General features: G+C 36.7%; 6 protein-coding genes across 6 annotated transcripts; 3 read left to right on the top strand and 3 right to left on the bottom strand.

Annotated features, from left to right (window-relative positions):
• On the top strand, positions 1,358-2,805 carry LOC105163962 (pyridoxal 5'-phosphate synthase-like subunit PDX1.2). The gene has a single exon (XM_011082502.2). The coding sequence runs from the start codon at positions 1,622-1,624 to the stop codon at positions 2,537-2,539; it is 918 nt and encodes a 305-aa protein (XP_011080804.1). The 5' UTR covers positions 1,358-1,621; the 3' UTR covers positions 2,540-2,805.
• On the bottom strand, positions 5,473-6,785 carry LOC105163950 (60S ribosomal protein L37-3). Its single transcript, XM_011082491.2, has 4 exons — positions 6,663-6,785; positions 6,395-6,530; positions 5,833-5,934; positions 5,473-5,731 (listed from the first exon to the last, which is right to left on the bottom strand). Exons 1-4 carry the CDS (start codon positions 6,663-6,665, stop codon positions 5,685-5,687), a joined length of 288 nt encoding a protein of 95 aa, XP_011080793.1. The 5' UTR covers positions 6,666-6,785; the 3' UTR covers positions 5,473-5,684.
• Positions 10,109-11,228, top strand: LOC105163933 (dynein light chain 1, cytoplasmic-like). The gene is made up of 2 exons (XM_011082472.2): positions 10,109-10,690; positions 10,822-11,228. The coding sequence occupies exons 1-2, from the start codon at positions 10,553-10,555 to the stop codon at positions 10,978-10,980; spliced, it is 297 nt and encodes a 98-aa protein (XP_011080774.1). The 5' UTR covers positions 10,109-10,552; the 3' UTR covers positions 10,981-11,228.
• On the bottom strand, positions 11,299-12,606 carry LOC105163940 (hydroxyphenylpyruvate reductase-like). Its single transcript, XM_011082481.2, has 2 exons — positions 12,092-12,606; positions 11,299-11,875 (listed from the first exon to the last, which is right to left on the bottom strand). The coding sequence occupies exons 1-2, from the start codon at positions 12,557-12,559 to the stop codon at positions 11,357-11,359; spliced, it is 987 nt and encodes a 328-aa protein (XP_011080783.1). The 5' UTR covers positions 12,560-12,606; the 3' UTR covers positions 11,299-11,356.
• On the top strand, positions 14,833-17,308 carry LOC105164652 (rop guanine nucleotide exchange factor 12-like). The gene is made up of 6 exons (XM_020694743.1): positions 14,833-15,016; positions 15,268-15,422; positions 15,505-15,579; positions 15,677-15,943; positions 16,036-16,356; positions 16,443-17,308. Exons 1-6 carry the CDS (start codon positions 14,848-14,850, stop codon positions 16,848-16,850), a joined length of 1,395 nt encoding a protein of 464 aa, XP_020550402.1. The 5' UTR covers positions 14,833-14,847; the 3' UTR covers positions 16,851-17,308.
• Positions 17,594-19,141, bottom strand: LOC105163925 (photosystem I reaction center subunit VI, chloroplastic-like). Its single transcript, XM_011082461.2, has 3 exons — positions 18,970-19,141; positions 18,657-18,783; positions 17,594-17,928 (listed from the first exon to the last, which is right to left on the bottom strand). The coding sequence occupies exons 1-3, from the start codon at positions 19,083-19,085 to the stop codon at positions 17,749-17,751; spliced, it is 423 nt and encodes a 140-aa protein (XP_011080763.1). The 5' UTR covers positions 19,086-19,141; the 3' UTR covers positions 17,594-17,748.

The following is a 19,216-nucleotide window of genomic DNA, read 5'->3' as shown; positions in this document are numbered from 1 at the left end:
AAATGTAGTTAGTATTATTTCATAATTGGCTTTGCATATATAGAGAATCAGATATGTGGGTCAAGTCCAATTTTCTATAATAAAGAGATGTTATATTTCTTGAAAACCACATCCAATACTGAAGGCAGAAGCACTCTCTCATCTATACTTTTTATTGAGATTTAAAGTGTAATTTTTTCTTAAATACATAAAATAAAAATTTAAATTATACACACACACGGTTTGATGTTAGCTTATATTATACCTATTAAGATGATATTTTGAAAGGGAAATATAAATTGAGAAATGAAAACGAGGTATCCTTATTTTGAGTATTTGATTAAATCAACAATAGCATAAATCTGAATTAAATGATAATTAAAAAAAATCAAGATTAATTATAGATGGTTTATGTAAGCTGTTTACTTTGGATGATAACTTATTTTTATTGGCGAAATGACATGTATACCCCTCTTGGCTAACGCTAGATCTCAATTTTATCCTTAAAACTCGTCAGCCTCTTTTCTCTCAATAATGTACCTCCCTTCTCTGTTGCACACACGAAAACACATATTACTATATAATATATATATATATATATATGTATATATGAATAGTTCATACATTATACATATTTATTTATTATAATAAAATAATTACATTTTCATCTTCAAAATTGTGGATGCAAAAGGAGGCCATGGGGTCGGCGACGTGCAAACCATATCCTTAATTCTTTATACAATCTTTTCTATTATTTTTTATAATTATAATGTTTTTGTATTCTTTGTCATATTTAAATTTCAAAAAGTATTGCCGGATTTAAATCAAATATTATAATAAGAAATCACTATGAAATGGTCGTACTTTAATTTTTAAGCAAGCTATCCTGGATTAACATTTTTCTTATTATTCATTGGGAATTTGGAGAATAATTAGAGATTTACATCATGAAACCTTATCTATATAAATATCAAAGAAAAGTGAGAATTTTATAAAATAATTCATCAAATTATAATTTTACTAGACCAAATATATTTAGTTTTTTCTTAATTTAATTTAGCTTCCATGCTCAAATATTCATGTAAATTATTTTAAATATTATATTAAAATTGAAAAGAAAAAATGTGAAATTGATTAAAAAAATAAACAAAAAATATAAAAATTGAGACATAAAAAAATACTTAATTTGCAGAAAAAATTAAAAAAATTATTAAAATACGGAATTCTATAAATATATATATATATATAATATGTGAATTGAATTTAGATTTTAAGAGTGTGTATAAATATTTTTCTTTTTTAAAAAAAAGAAAAAATAGATTGTAGTAAATACATTTGAAGAATACAGTTTTCCACTATTAGTATGTAAGTAATGAAACAAAGCCGGAGGGCGTGTTTGGCTTTCATCAATTTTGAACTTCCAGTGGTTTGCGGTTTGATTCCTCTTGGAACAGAGGGTTTCGTCTCCGGAATTCGTAGAACATTCTACATTCTCCATTCCCCAAGAATCTTCTGGAACCCATCAACACTCCACCGCCCCAATATACCCTGCCATCTTCTATATTCTTCTCATATTATCAGAAGCAATTCGATTCGAGTTCTACTGTTGATTTCAAGTATACTGATCTACTCTGTTTCAGAAATGGCCGACGACAATGCTGTCACGCTCTACAGCAGCGCCGCCATCACCGACGCCAAGAAGAACCCGTTCTCCATTAAAGTCGCCATGGCCCAGATGCTCCGAGGCGGCGCCATTGTGGAGGTTACGAGTCTAGACCAAGCCAAGATCGCAGAATCAGCTGGTGCGTGTTGCGTTATCGTCTCTGATCCGCGAAGAGCCGGTATTTCCCGGATGCCGGATCCTTCTCTGATTAAAGAAATCAAGCAAGCGTTGTCGATTCCCGTAATGGCGAAAGCCCGGGTAGGACATTTCGTCGAGGCCCAGATTTTGGAATCAATCGGCGTCGATTACATCGACGAGAGTGAGGCTTTGGCGATTGCGGATGAGGATCATTTTATCAATAAGCATAATTTCCGGGTGACGTTTGTTTGTGGGTGCCACGACCTGGGAGAGGCGTTGAGGAGGGTGAGAGAGGGGGCGGCGTTGATACGGACCCAAGGTGATTTGAAGGGATCGGGAAATGTGATGGAAGCTGTGCGCTATGTGCGGAAAGTTATGGGCGAGATCAGGGTTTTGAACAACATGGACGAGGATGAGGTTTTCGCATTTTCCAAGCGAATTCAAGCGCCTTATGATATCGTGGCGCAGACGAAGCAAATGGGGAGGCTGCCTGTGGTGCATTTCGCAGCTGGAGGAATTGTGACGCCTGCTGATGCCGCATTGATGATGCAATTGGGATGTGATGGGGTGTTCTTGGGACCAGAGGTTTTTGATTGTCTGGATCCATATAAGAAGGTTCGGGCTATTGTACAGGCTGTTAGGAATTATAACGACCCGATGGAGTTGGCAGAGGCGAGTAGTGGTTTGGAGGATGCTATGGCAGGGTTGAATCTGAATGAGAGACAGGTCGAGCCGTTTGGTGATGGAGGTCGTTACTGACTTGTTTGATGAGTGTTTTGCCACCTGCTCTGTATCATTCTTGTTTTTGAGGATGAAGGAATGATGTAGCATAATGTTGTGTTTCAAGGCTGTCATGTTTGATTGTTGTTTTTTGTCTTTACACTGAACTAATAAGAGCTAATGATCTTGTACCCCTTTTCAATTGATAGTTGAACTGAAATAAGGATAGTTAGATGTAGTCAACTTTGTATGAGCATTGTGAGACTTTGTTGGGATCAAATGAATTGAGTTGCTTTTTGTTACAAGTGGAGAAGCTAAAATTCATTATTCTGGTATTCTATTCTTTTAACATCATTTGGAAGATTGACTTTTGTCATTGATTCCGGTCTTGATACAAGTCGGAACTTGAAGAAGAATGCTGGGAGTTTTTTCTTCGGCAACTTTTGGCTGCATGAGAGAACGTCCTCCAGGTATCTTTTATCGCTGTGTGTATTTGCATTTGGAAGCAAGCATAGCGTAGAGCTTCACAGTTACCAAGATGATAGCTAGGAACAATTGAATCATTGGCTAACGATGGTAAGGCGAAAAAGAAATATGAACGTGCATCTTTTTCTTTCCGTATTGATTTCACAGTTGAAACGAAGTTCTCTGATTTCAGCTTAGGAGATACAAGTTATATGATTTACAATATCTTTTTGAACTCTTACCTAGATTTTAATGTTCATGTAACTCTTTTTCTTATGCTTGCCTGTATGATGTTATTCTGATCAAGGGAAACCAAGAAAGTGACACCTGAGTATGTACTACCACTCAAATGAAAGAAATGTACCTACAAGTTTCCTCCTTTGGATCTTTATTGTCATTCTGTCTCTTGGTTAATCACATCAAAGTAATGGGATGGTTCATGGTTGTTAAATTGACTCTGCATTGCCTGAGGCTGATTTCCTTGTCGAACTGTTTCTTCCTCTTGAGGATTAGAGAAGATGGAGTTCTGATACAAGTCCATGAAAAATTTGCCAACAATTCCGAGATAACCCAGACAGGTGAGGGAGGTGTAGTAATAGACTACGCCTTTGTATTCCCAGCATGATCTACATTCATCAATTCCAAATCCTTGATCTTTTTGTAGCCAACTAGAGCTTTTACTTGCCTGCTTCTTTTCTTTCAAGTCCTCTAATCCATTGGAGAACACTTGTGGAGTTTCTACTTCATTCTTTTCTTTGTTCTTCTGCTTTGAGTAGCCCTTCCTTTTCATTCACTACCTCACTAGAATCATATTGTTTGGAGAAATTTCTGTAGAAATTATCCAATCCAGCTCCAGCAACTTGTGACTCATCTTCTTGCTACCAGAGAAAATGGGATTGGGAAAAGCTTTTCTAGCCAGGTTTTGGTACCCTCTTGAAAGAAAGTAGATCATGTCTCTGAGAGTTTTCTTATAGAATCTGCTGGCCTTTAAAAAGGTTTCTTCCATCTTTATATGCCCATCTGCTGTTACCTACCACTCCTGATTTGATCTGGAGAGGAAATTTGGAGTAGCTATGTCTATCAATGATAAGATTTTTCACACAAATCTATTCTTAGTCAGTACTAGCAAATTCATCCTACTACTTCAAAAGTTCAACTCAATTTACGACCTGGGTAAGAAATGACATGGGATTTTAATGTGTAAGAGAACAAAAGTAGCTATCAATCTGCTTCTGCTACTTTATGGGTTGTTTTCTTACACAAGCACCGGTCAACACTGTACACTTCATTCTTGCATTTGTTCTGTTATCTGGTTGCAGACAGCATTTTGCATGTTTTGTACAATGTGTGGGCTCACAGTTAAGAGATTACTATTGGTCTGCATTTACAATCATCCATGTACAGGAAGCGAATCTGATCACGAGTAATTAGAGACTCAAACATGCATGTGTAGTACTCTTTCTCGAGTTCACAGGCATCATATTGAGGAAGAGCAAAAGAGAAGGAGATGAACCCAAATGCTTTTGTGTCTTTCTTATCAGATTAAGGTAGTCTACAACCTGGATTGGGAGTGTGCTGATCCTGCCAGATTCCCTGGTCACGAAACCTACCTTTTGTCAGGGTCCTTGATTCTGTTAAAACTCATGGGTAGGATCAATGCAGTTTGAGAAAGGGTTTGTCTTCTGGTTTCTTTAGAATGATGTCAACAGTACATCGGGACTCTGATGTACGCTGATTATTTCTTCACCAAATTTGCAGTACTCTTCATGCAGTTAAAGAGACTATTTTTAGTTCACATCTCTCAACATAAACATCCAAAGCGTGCAGAATTAGAAAATTAAACTGCACAATCTTAACAGAGATAAACCTCCGTCACTACGAACGCCCCCCGATCAGTGCAATGGAATGTAATATGTGTTTATGTAGCTATTGGGCAAAAAGCATCTTCTGTGGCTCAGGTAGTAACTAGTTTACAGGAAAGGGGAGCGATGGAATACCACTACAAGCTGAACATACTTTAGGCCCCTGCACCTGTAACATTTTCATCTCGAGCTTGACCAATGTGCAAACGTATATTCACTCTCTACCACCTCTGTCGAATAAATTGAATGACCCGATTTGGGCTGTAATCACAGGACTTGCTGGAAAGCTACTTCAGAATCAGCCATTGATAAAACAAGGAGAACAGGGTAGTAAATAAGGAGTACAAAAGGAAAAATAGCAGTAAGGTAGTTCTTTCCTGAGTTAAGCACATAACAATCACCACAAACACCCATTAAATTGACACCAATTTTCTCTATAGTACCAGAATTAATGTTAGAATTTTTAGGCTATTCTTGATGCACCAAGTTGTTAGCTTCCAGGATAACCAAAGGCAAATATGAGGATGCAAAGCAATTGTACAAAGCCATACTAACAAACTGGGAACTTAGACATTCGTTAATCATTGGCTTGAGGAAAGAAAATGCAAATTCGAAGAGTTGCATATATTCGAAGACAGTGCACAGTAAAGCAAATAATGGTCTTTCATCAATCTGTATTGAAGTGCGATTGGAGAACACAAACAAAACTGATAACTAAGTAGGCAGCGAGGTAAAAGGCTGTTCAAATCGATAACCATAAGAAAAATGACATTCCCAAAATTCAACTGTTCTTTGCTTTCACAACAGCAATAAAAGAAGTACAATAAAATCAAAACTACCCCCCAAAGTGAAGACCCTCAGGCAGAAGCAGCTGCTGCCTTCTTCCTTGGTGCAGCTTGAGTACCTAAATCCAACCAGATAAACCTCGTCAATATTTTTGCAAACAAAAATTTTCTGAAAAATCAAATCATCTATAAATATGGTAAATTACAGAATAGCTCAAACCTTCTCTAAAGTTGGTCTTGAATCTGCGGGGCACGTGGCGGAGGTACCTCATACGTCCAGTTCCGGTAGTCTTTCTACGGATGGCCTTCACACTCCAGTTGTCTGAAGTCCAACAATTGCACCATATTATTTCATTAATGAACTATCAAATAGATCAATGTAATAACACGACCATACAAGTAGAAGTAAGAATCAAAACATTTTATCATTTATTTGCAAAATTTGCACATTGGTAAGTTCAATCAATCAAGAAAAACAACCGAGCAGCGTACATCAGTTGAATAAAATTAAAGAAAAAGCATATCACAACATGAGCAAAGACAAGTCTAATAACTACAATTAACCTTCAAACTACAACTCACTTGTTCTAAAAACCAAAGAACAAGTCAATTTTAATGAATCGTGAACCCTAAGGAGCTCAAGTTCACTCAACCATACAAAGAAAAAGATTTCTTTTAAGATCAAGCTTGCATATATCACTAAAATCGATTATACAAGCTCAACGGTATATTGACTCAGATTATTACTTATCAATAAGGGGAATAAATGGAAAATGCCATACATGTCCTCTTCCGGGCAGCAGGGTAAGCGCAGGCGGCACAGCGGCTCTTCTGTAGATGGAAGCTGCGGCGGCCGCACCTGACACACAGTGTGTGTGTCTTGTTCCTCCTCTTCCCAAAGCTCCCAGTTCCCTTGCCCTGCAAACATCATGCATGTATACTCACATATCACACATGTATACACACATTACACACACATAGACGCATATAAATTCGTTCACAATTGAGACAGCCAAACAAGATCCACATCAACAGAGAGAATGAATTTACCATTGCTGCGAGGTTTCAGAAACCCTAGACCTTCTCGCTTTCCTGAGCTCTGTGGTTAAAGAGAGAGCAGCGGCGTCGCGGGGACTTTTATATGAAGAGAGCAACGAAATGAAGGAAAACAAAATGGGTTTTAGGGTTGGGTTTTGAGGAAAACTGGGCTGTAAGTGGGCCTTCTGTTTGTTTTGGGCAGTCGTATAATTATTGGGCCAATTCACCATCATTTGTTTTGCGGACAAAATATTTGGCCCAATAGGCTATATGAATTAATACAACTACCTTATATAAGCTTATTTATATTGAGCCCATGTGCTCACAACTTGTGAGTGACTGACTTATAATACTTGATTTAAGCGTATTTTACGATTTTTAAAATTGACGCTTATCAACTTAAGTTTTTGTTACAGTGTTTGCTTTTAAATAATTTAAATTGATTCAAGTTAAAAGTTAAGCAGCTTCGTTTTAATTTCTACAACTTATCAAATTCAGTCGTTTTTTCAAACACCACAACTTTAATTTTTTTTTTTCTCAAACACTCCAAGTTTTGACTATTGTTTAATTGACAACTTATTCCCACTACAAAAATATAAGTTACAAAACCCCATTTTACTAGAGATCAAGCTTAATTTCAAACGGGGCTGGCGAGATTACAATTTTACAAACTCAGTATATTCCAATGAGCTTTGTGAAATGGGACATTATTTGGTGATCAGGATTTTTAAGTAGGATATCATGATCAATTCAACTTGATCTAACCTTTTATTTATAAAACACAGTCATAAAATAGTGTAAAATGGAGGATAATTAATCAAAAATCCATATCCGTATTTGGAATAGAACGGGATGGATAAGATGAAATATGACTATTTTGCCCTTTAAACACAAATTTATAATTACAACGTCCTTCCTTATTTTTTAAAAAATTAAAAAGGTCAAGGAGAATTTTCAGTTAACTTAATCCAAATTGCTCATAGTTCTACCAACTAAAGTAAATTAATGTGTTATATATCACACTTAGACCATTCATTTAGGGCACCCCTACTCAGTTGGATTGGATTGATTAGAATGTGATGATCAAAAGTGTGTTTAGTATGCAATGTTTTCTTTACATCATTATATTAGAAATTACATCAGTATTAATTTTTTTTTTTATTTTATGTTTAGTGACACATCTTATATTGATGATAAAAGGCCGAAATGACAATAATATCTTGTATAATTCCAAACAATCAACATCAATGTGTTGTTGTGTCAAAGAAAAAAAAAGCTGACATGTCGTTAAATCAGCAAAGTTGTCATGAAATTTAATTCAAATTAAGGGACATTTTCAAGAAAAAGGCTTAATTTTGAGGATAAAATGGAGACGAAAATATTATTCAGAATACATTGAACCATTAGAATTGCTTAATCCCACAAAGCGGCCTCTAATTGCAATCAGAAAGAAATTCAAACTTGTACTGAGTCTTGATAAAAAAAAAAAAACAAGAATTGCATAAAAGGTAAATAAACAAAATCTAGAACATGATAATTCAGGATGTTATAGCTAATATGTCTAAGTAAATGGGTCCGTAGTATTAACAAGTACGTTTAATATAACAAATATTAGATATAGTAATAACTCATTTATCCCATGCATAAAATATAAACAAGCTCTTTGTGGTTTTGGAAATGTGGGAAACATATAATTTAGGGGCCAAAATATAATTCTACATCAAGTTGTGGGTTGAAATGGCAATACATAAATTTTCCTTCGAACTTGGCAGTGAAACGGCGCCGGCTTCAGCGCCAACCGACTCCGTGGAATTCAATTACGTTATCACCCCTTTTTTGCAGTTGCAATACGCCCTTACGCATGTTTTGAGTTAGGATCAAAAACGGAATTGCCCAAAATATTCTTCCTCATCACTATTTGGGATTTTCTCTTTCATATCAACGAATTTTTAAGGTGGAGTGATAATCATTCATCAGCTGATATGGAGGCTGCAGGGGAAGCAGAATTACTCCTCGAGATCAAGCCGCCGCGGCTGGAGGACGCCGGCCTCGAGGACTGCGCGTTGCCGCCGGGATCCATCAAAGAGGCGTTTCTGAAAGCCGCGTCCGCCGTCAGATCGATCATCAAAGCATCCGGCGATGGAGATGAAAGCGAAGGCCGATGCGTGGAAGATCCATGGGAAGAATCTTCCGACGCTCTCGTCGGGATAACCGGTATAAGGTAGCGGTTGGCGGCGGAGATGATGGGGGAGCTAAAGTGGATGCGGTGGTGGGGACCGGTGTGCCGGAGGGCGACGAGGCTTGCGTCGATGGATTGCAAGGTTTAGGAATTGGTGAAAAGAGTAAGGGCATTTTGGGAAGGAAATTGGCGGGTGGGGGAGGTGACGTGGATGAAGATGAAGAGGACGGGTGTAAAGATAAACCAATTTTGGCGGAAGGTTATGGTGTGTGAAAAAACAATGACTGGGGAGTGTGGAATGTAATCTCGTACCCCTATTAGAATTAAATATATGTATATATATATATGTACATACAATTCTGTTTGACTGCAATTAGTCGGTTATTATATAGTATTAAACTATTTGTTCATATTTTTATTTTTAACTTTTAAAATAGTAATTAAGGTGAAAATTAATTGTTTATATCTATTCTTATGAAAATATATATATGTATTTAATATTACAGTTTAATATAATATATTATTTTATTAATTTTTTTTACTTTTACATTAAAATTTATATAAAATTTAAAAAATATATTTTTTAAAATTGATAATATAAATAAAATTATATTATTGATGTCTTAGTCATATTAAATTATTTATTTAATTTAGGCCTAACTTATCTAAATCAAAATCAATGGATTTGGTAGTGGAAGGAAGATGGATAAGGTACAATATAGACCATCTTAGATGGCGTCAAGGTCAAGAGTTGAAGTAAATGATGATATTGGCAAAAATAAGTATATTCTTCATATTTTCTTAGTTATTTGGCATTCACAATATATATGTATATATCTATACATATATTAGGTAATAGTTTTATTATGGGTATACTATCTGTATTTTTATTTATTTTCAAGACGTAAGAAGTGTAAAAGAATAGTAGCAATATGAGGAAACTGTCATTTTAGCCTATGTCTGGAAAAATTGGAAAATCCTTGATACTATTAGATGCTCTGATTCAAATTAACCCACATAAATATTGAACTATATTTATCGTATAATTATACATAATTCAATTAAAGTGGTAATGACATAAAAGAAAATTCACAATGTATGATTAGTTAAATTAAATAAATAAGAATTTTGAAGCAAATGATATTGTATTTTCTGATTATTTTTGGAGCAAAAATTAAATAAATGCTCACAGCTGTAATTTAATAATCCCAACAACACCTAAAGTTGATATGATACTTGCAACAAATATCAATTTTGTCACTTTGTTTATTGGTCAATTGAGTTGCTCTTTTCCAAGCCAAATTACAACCAAAACTCCATGCTTACCCATGGATTATTCTAAGCCTCACCACCTTTATCTTTAACATCATTATCCTCTCACGGTCAGCAACAAAGGAGATTCTTCCAACGTAGAATAAGGTTAGAAGAAGTCCTTAAAAGTGAAGAGAAAAAGGACACAAAGAATCAGCCTAAAGTGCCAGCCCAACAATTCAACCTCAAGTCACTCCTCTACACATGGAGTACTCCTTTGTATTACACATATAAGCTTCCCAGAGGTGGAGTGGATAATCTGTGATCTGGGTTCAAACCTTCTTTGCTATTTTCTTTTTTTCCCTTTTAATTTTTCATTTTAGTGTCTGTTCTAGTTTATTTCTGGGTAGAAGAGCAAAATTTCTTTCTGGGCTCTCAAGATTTGAGGTTTAGGTTCAAGTTTAGTGGAGAGATGTTGGAAGGGAAAGCTTTGATAGATGATACTGATATGCCATTGAAGATGCAAATCCAAGCAATGGCTTCTGCTTCTCAAGCTCTGGATCTGTATGATGTTTTAGACTGTAAATCTATTGCTGCCCACATCAAGAAGGTGATGAAATGGTCATTCTCTTCTGTGTTAGTTTTTCTTTTAATTTTTGGGTAGAAATCCCTTTTGGGGTTTGGAGAGAGGAGTTTAATAATGAAGTTTGATTAGAAGTTGTGGTTTTGTATTTGATGCAGGATTTTGACACAAGATATGGAAATGGATGGCAGTGTGTGGTGGGATCTAACTTTGGGTGTTTCTTCACTCATACTAAAGGGAGTTTCATATACTTCACACTGGAGACTCTCAACTTTCTCATCTTTAAAGGAGCTTCTTCTCCTCCATCTTCTCCTTGATAAACAGTTTGTCAAGAAAGATGGAGGATTGGGAAACAAAGCATAGGGCTGTAAATATGAAGGTAAAAGTGGTACTAGGTTTTACATTATATATTGTGTTTTAGAGGGCCATTTTGCTAATTGCCTCTATTTCAATCTAAGTTTGTAACAAATATGATGTATTGGGCCGGTATGTCAATTGCTCAATAAGGTTTCAAGAACAGAAGTTCGGCTGAGGTTTGAACTGTTCACATAAAATATTTCTATGTATTCACAAAAGGAACAACCATGAGCTATAGAGAATTTCCACAAAGATTGCATTAGGCTTTCACATTGTACATGGAATAATCTCCAAGTTAGGAGAAAATAAGATAAATGAATAACTTGCAAGTGCTACTCAAACCACTGGAGTCAATAGTGGTTTCTTGAGGAAATGCAGTTCCAAGTTCGCAACGACAAGGTCAGCCATGGCCTTGCTGGTTTCGACAGTGTCAGTTCCAACATGAGGCAGCAGAACCACATTCTGCAGCCCGAAAAATGACTCATTTATATCAGGCTCATTCTCAAACACATCAAGTCCAGCCCCGGCTAATCGGCCTTCACGTAATGCGGAGATGAGTTTTGGTTCATCAATGAGAGGGCCTCGCCCGATGTTGATGAGAATCCCTTTTGGCCCCAATGCATCGATCACCTCCTGATTCACAATGTGCCTCGTTTCATTTGTCAAGGCGCATGCCACAACCAGGACTTCACAGTTAGCAGCCAAATCGACTGCGTTGGAATAGTATTTGTAGTTCGTATTCTGTTTCTTGGTTCTTGAATGGTAACTGATGCTGCAGCCAAATGCCTCAGCTCTCTTGGCTATTGCTGTTCCAATCCTGCCCAATCCAACTATGCCGATTGACTTACCACTAAACTGAAATGAATAAAAAATTCAACGAACAAGAAAACAGATTTTTCACAAAAAGGTGAAAGTAAAATGAAAATAACTGCTAACTTCATTTATCATTCAACTGAAAAATATTCAAATCCCACATGAGTGCACTCTAATACGACTGAAACAAAATCACAAACACATGGAGTGTACCTACAAAAAAACCATTCCACAATCAAATACTCCCAATTCACAAACCTTATTAGCCAACTCGAAGTCTCCATTTCTCCACTGCCCACTTCTCACAAACGCATCAGCATTGCAAATCTTCCTCAACGTCGCCAGCGCCAACCCAATAGCAACATCAGCTACATCGTCCGTCAGCACATCAGGAGTGTTGGTGACCCTAATCCCTCTTTCTCTACACTTATTCAAGTCGATTTTATCCAGACCCACGCTGTAACTGGCCACGACCTCGAGGCGTGGAAGCGCGTCGATCAGCTCCGCATCGGCGCCGACCTTGGTGTCGCCCACCACGGCCCTAATTGATTCCCCGAACCCAGCCAAGAATTGAGCTTTGGAATTGGATTCCCAGAGTCTGAAGAGCTTGAAGCGTTTCTCGAGTTCTCGCTCGAGGTAGGCGGACATTGAGCAAGTCATCAGCACGCCCACATTCTCCATTTCCGTTGATAGCACTCTCTCTGTTTCTGTCAAGCACATCTGCATTCATTCAGTCATATAAGGGACTGTTTGTTTAGGCATTTTAGGCTCACTGGTCTATGGGTAATATAATAACTGAGTATGGTAAACATGCATAATTTATTTCGTTAATTAAATTATATTTATGTTTTGTTATTAAAAAATAATTTATTCGTTAATTAATTAAATTTTAAAAATATATCATTGGGGTTCAATTCATTGAATCTCAAAATTAAAAATAATTTTAATCTATATAAAAAATTCAAATCAAATTTAAATATTACCATGTCCTACTCAACTGAAGTCTGTATCCAAAGTACTTATTTTCTTCTATGAATAAAATGATCAGTAATACTATCCGATATATTAAAATATTAAAGTATAAAAAATTAAATAATTTCACAGCAAAATAAAAATTATTGTGAAATATAAAAAAATAGTTGAGTATATTAATAATTTCATAAGGAACATACAAAAACAATAAATTAGAGGAAATTCTTGTTTACTAACGAATAAAAAGTAATAAAAATTTTGTTTTATTTTTTTTATATAAAAGGAAATTGAGGAAAACAAAGACAGCTAATTTGGAAAATTGCTTGGTAGCTTGGATTGGAGCAGATCGTATATTGTACCTTTAATTTAATTTTGTCCCAAAAACAGAAAATAAAGACAACCCAGCTTGATTTTCAGTATCAGTCCGTGCCTAATTAAAATAATGTGTATATGGAAACAATTATTTATTTTTTTTAAAAAAATATACAGATACAATATTTTATGTACACGTTGAAACTTAAATCATACGATAGACGATTGGTTTAATAACGTCGTCCTTGTGATGTTGTACGCATATAAGCTATTAATTCTTTGATTATACATATTATTATCATAATGTGTTAATTCAACAATTCCAATTTCCCATGATGCACTACATTGAACTACCTTAGAATTGGTGTTTGGTAGGTTAAAAAATGAAAACTTCCGACTCGAATTTGATCTGAATTAGATGAAATATTTATATATTTGTTATGAGATTGATGCACAATTTAATAATAATATTTATTGTTTGATTGGTTTGATACAGCTGAAAATGAAAGTTTTTTGATTAGATAACCATAATTTCAACGTATTTTAAGATTCAAATGAATGAAAATGAACATAGATTCTTTCTGCAAATTGGAGCTTGTCACAAGCCTATCAATCGTTCATCCAAACTAATCCTAATCTTGGAATGTGTGTGTGAGAGAGAGAGAGAGGCCTAAAATGGCTCTTAATGATCTTCATTTGCCTACTCTATTTCATTAACCTTAAAATTAAGACAACCACCAATTTTTTTGTATTGGAAAAAAGAAAAAACAAACATCAAATGGAGAACTATTATTATTGTTTTTGAAAAGGAATGTAATAGAAAAATCAGACTTCTCTTCTCTTTGTCCAAAAATCCAACCAATGACCTGTCTTAATTCCTTCATTTCATTCTCCAACATGCACCCCACGTTCCTCCAACATTTCACGTCTCAACAAACCTAAGCAAAAACGAAACAAAGAAAGAACAAGAAGCTCTTTACCAACACAAAATTTTCCCTTCCCTTCTGCAAGAAAAAGAAAAAAAGATCAATCTTTCCAGAGAAATCTGTTTTCCTTTGCCTTCTCTTTTCCATCCAAGATTCTTGGGAGGGAAAACAATTTTCATCTTTTCCTCAATCCATCAGAGCCATTTTCCTACCTCTCTCCCTTGCTATGATCAGTTTTCCTCCCATTTTCCACCCCACAGCCACTTACATTTCCTCTTGAATCGTAAGAACGAAGAATGGTACGAGCCGTGGAGGATGAAAACGAAATACAGACATCCCCGCTCGGGGGAATGTCTGAAGATGGAGGACAAGAGACGAGGAGCATGAACAACGAGATCAATGGCCCGTTGTCACCCATGGACGATAGCAGGATACCATCAAGAAGCCATGATCTGCAATTGGAACAGCCAAGAATCGGATGTGCCCTTCAACGGACGGAAAATATCAAGTCCCCGTTAGCCAAAGATGGAAGCGCAGCCAACCCTCCTGCAAGAGAAAGGCAACATACAGGCAGGGACAAAAACAAATAAAGAATCTTTTTCTTACATTTATTTTCAGTTTCATAATGTTTGAAACATGAGGCAAACTTTTTCTTGATTTCATGATTTTGCAACGAAGTCCAAATGTTGAGTACGAATTTTGATCACAAAAGCTATTGTGTCTTCATATTCAAACTCTTTGTAGGAGGTCATCATGTAGATCAGAAACATAAACAGATGAAATTTTGTTGTTTAAGTATGAAACATGGAACTCTCGAGTTCAATGATGTTATTCGTTTCTGTTTACTGTGATCTAGATATGGAGTTGATGAAGGAAAAGTTTGCGAAGTTGCTCCTGGGCGAGGATATGTCCGGTGGAGGGAAAGGCGTTTCTTCTGCTTTGGCGTTATCGAATGCAATTACAAACTTAGCAGGTATCTGATATATTTCATTGCACAGCAGCATAGTATTGCTACAATTAAATTTCATTTCATTTATGTAATAGATGATGAGATTCTTGTTTTTCTTGTCTATCTCTGTTGTCTTAAGAGAACTGTGACGTTACAGGAGATAGTTGCTTCATGTTTTTTTCGTATTATTTTTGGTGTTTGTTTAGGTATATGTTGTCTCATGAGAAGAATTCCTATGGCTTTCCTTTATGATCTTCTCTTTTATTTGAGTTCAGCTTCTGTGTTTGGAGAACAGAGAAGATTAGAGCCGATGGCAGCAGATACGAAAGCAAGGTGGAAAAAAGAGATCGATTGGCTGTTATCCGTCACAGACCACATTGTTGAAATGGTTCCTTCAAAGCAAAGGTCAAAAGATGGAACCAATATGGAGGTCTCTCTCTCTCTCTCTCACTCATATTCATTTTATCAATGCTTTAAGAATTTTGAATTGACAAGCCTACATACTGTACCAGATTATGACAACAAGGCAGAGAACTGATCTCCACATGAACATCCCAGCACTGCGCAAGCTTGATACGATGCTTCTTGTAAGAGCATATTTCCTTTGATTCATGATCTTTTCTGGCTTTAAGGACTTGTCCTTTTAGTATCTAAACAAATTTTCATGTGCAAACACACGAACAGGATTGTCTGGACAACTTCAAAGACCAAAATGAGTTCTACTACACGTCAAAGAACGACAAGGATTCCGACAAAGAAAAGAGACAAGAGGACAAATGGTGGATTCCTGTTCCTAAAGTTCCCCCAAACGGTCTGTCCGAGGCTTCAAGGAAGTGGGTGCAATATCAGAAGGACTCTGTACACCAAGTACTGAAAGCAGCTATGGCGATAAATGCTCAGGTCCTGTCAGAAATGGAAATCCCAGAAAGCTACATAGAAGCTCTCCCCAAGGTACAAAAAGCAGACAGGCATTTCAGATTATAGGATTACTGGGTTAGAGAAGTTCAGACATATTCATCGTCCCCTATTTTTGTTTGTAACAGAATGGAAGAGCAAGCCTCGGAGATGCATTGTACAGGATTATTACAGACGAGTACTTTGATCCCGACTATTTTCTTTCATCGGTTGACTTATCGTCAGAGCACAAAATTCTTGACCTCAAGAATAAGCTTGAGGCGTCGGTTGTGATCTGGAAAAGGAAAATGACCGCTAAAGACAACAAGTCGTCTTGGGGTTCAGCTGTGAGTTTGGAGAAGAGAGAGATTTTTGAAGATAGAGCAGAGACTATTTTGCTGATATTGAAGCATCGGTTTCCAGGGCTTCCTCAATCTGACCTAGACATCAGCAAAATCCAGTGCAACCGAGTAAGAACTGCTCTATCTTGTCAATCATGTTCAACTTCTAAATCTATGATTTTGTACGAGAGATTCATGTTTTCTTGATCTTGCAGGATGTGGGGCAGGCAGTTCTGGAAAGCTATTCAAGGATTATAGAGAGTTTGGCGTTCACAGTCTTGTCAAGAATTGAGGACGTCATGCATGCCGACTCTATTGCTAGAAATCCAACAAATGCAGAACAGAAGAAGGCACCTATAAAAGAGCCGTCTCCTATCAAGACACCAGAGAAAACTCCAAATGATAAAGAAGAAAATACAGCACAAACACCAACTTCAATGACACTATTGGATTTTATGGGTTGGAACTTAGATAGCGGAGACACAGAGGCGAAGCAAGATGCGCAAGATGATGCCGAAACAAAGCACAGCAAAGCACCTAACATTGACACAAACAAGAAAACGACCTACATAGATAGGCTAGAGAACTTAGGCGGTTTAAGAAGTCCAACAGCACGCGACTAGTTATTATTCTATTGCAGAAGAACTCACCAAGAGTACAAAAACTTAGCCTTTTGATGTATATAAAAAAGGGTCAAATCTTGGAGGTTTTGATCGAGTTCTAGTTCTCGTTTTTGTAGATAGGAAGAGTTAGTAGATTAAATTGGATTTTGAGTACCTTATAGATGTCCAACAAGTCATATTTATGACTCTTACCTTTAAGGATTACTTTGTAGTAGCTCATTCTACTTAGAACGGAACTCTTGGCTTCTTGCTTGTCACACTTCAAAGTATCTCTGACATTGCAGCAGGCATATGAGTTTCTACTTTCCATGTTTGAAGAGAGTAAGGATATGTGGTTTAGCTTATCTCGAAATGTTTTTTGTGTACATGGTCGACCTATTTATTAGTAAATCATAAGACAAATTATGAACTTGTGCAGAAACAAGAAGGGAAAAAACAAATGAATGCACAAATTTTTACTTGTTTGAGAATGTTCCTATGTTTACAACTACTCAAGGTTTCTTTTGGGATAAGATTACGTGCAATTACAATAGATGGCCTCTAATCAGCTATATCAAAAGCTTGTAAACCTAGGAAAATCACATCTTTGCGTCTAGCGATAAAGTGGATAAGCAATGAGTGGGCCAAATTGTACGGTGTTATTAGATGACATTCTGAGAACTTATTAAGCAAGCATGAGTATCTCACTGGACGAGTAACACTAAGAAAGATGATTGAAATGTAAAAACATGCAGCACTTCAGCTTAGTCCACCAAACAGCAACGAGCCCAAAATAAACTTCTGATTGAAGACGTGGTAATTATTACAGTGTCACAAGAAGGATAGGTTATACTTACAAGGCTGTCGGAATGATACATCAAACACAGTTAACGTATGGAAACACATAAACTCCAAGAAATTAGATTTTGCCACGAGGCCCCGGCTTCGGTGGAAGTTGAGGACCCTTGACAATTGGTAGAACATCTCCGGTTGCTTGGGAGCTGACGTAGGCAAGAGTTGAGCCGCCTCCCAATATCAAGAATTTGAGCAATAGACCTCTCTTGGTGAATGGAGCAGCAAAAGTCTCGAAGAACTTGCTCTGCGAGTATGAACGGATATTCAGAACAAACTCCACAGCCACAATAATGAATCTATTGGTGAGTTTAAAAAACAACAAAAAGAGCTACTGAATTAGTTTCGATTGAAACTCTGGGTGATGGTACTGAGAATCATTCTATGCTTAAGCATTTCATTCGTCATTACTACATTTCACTTCTTATTCTCTAGTGTTAGACAGTTGCGAACGCTTTCTGAATCATCAGTTCTTGATATTTGCGATGCTACTATATCGAGAAAGGGATCATTGTACATTAGAAAAAGCGCAAGATATGAGTAAGAACCAGTGAGGAGCAATCTTGACCTGAAACGAGTAAGTCAAACTATTGCCTCGACCGACACCCTGTTTAAAATGTACCTAGTTTTTGCAGCAAAAGCAACATTGTACTAACCTATTCACTTATATCTAATCAAATTCCTTACAACCAAATCCATTCAACAAAATCCCCTGACAGTCATGGCCCCTATACGTCTATAATCGAGTAGTATCTTCTTGATATCTATCATAAACATAAAGATCAGCCAACTCAAAGTTACTGCCGAATTGACTACGTCATTACACATAAAAACACGGAAGAACTCAGTTTCAAGGACTAAGATATATGGCAATACAGAGAGCAAACACAGACCTACACACAAAACGTCATCGAAAAAGAACTGAAAAATGAATTAGAAAAAAAAATAAAAAATCAAAAGAATCATAATGTAGACCTGAAGGGGATTGTATGGTGAAGGTGCATCAGATCCATACAAGTCCCATTGTCCCGTCGTGTTGCCGATATCCTCCAAATCAAAGTACACACTCTTGTCACCATATTTGGCAACCACTGCAGCAGCCCTACACAATATTTACTCAATTACTAAGAATATACACACAAACTGCAAAACTGACTCCAAGACCTCCTCATTGCATATGTTTTACTTCAAATTAATTGATCCCTCTTCTGATTTAAAGCCCAAATCTCAGAGAATCACTTCCGAATCCATTTCCAAACCTGGATTAACGTATTCTTGAAAAAATCACCTGTAGTTAGTGGGCTTGGAGCTGACACGAGAAGGTTTGAGATGGAGCTTAGTACCGGCAAGCGAGCAGCCGGCGATGGTGGGATGGAGGGCGGCAAAGGTGGCGATTGAAGCCATTTTGGGAGTAGCGTGTGCAGCTTCAAGAAGATCCTAACGGACAACAACTGCTCAGATTCTTATTTGGCAAGTTCATTGTATTTGATTGGATATCGGGCTGCCACGTGGAAATCTCATTTTCTGAACAGATA

Source organism: Sesamum indicum, linkage group LG1 (genome assembly GCF_000512975.1).
Source record: "Sesamum indicum cultivar Zhongzhi No. 13 linkage group LG1, S_indicum_v1.0, whole genome shotgun sequence".
NCBI lineage: Eukaryota > Viridiplantae > Streptophyta > Magnoliopsida > Lamiales > Pedaliaceae > Sesamum > Sesamum indicum.
The sequence above is the reverse complement of the archived record's forward strand: the minus strand, read 5'-3'. Positions and strand labels throughout refer to the sequence as shown.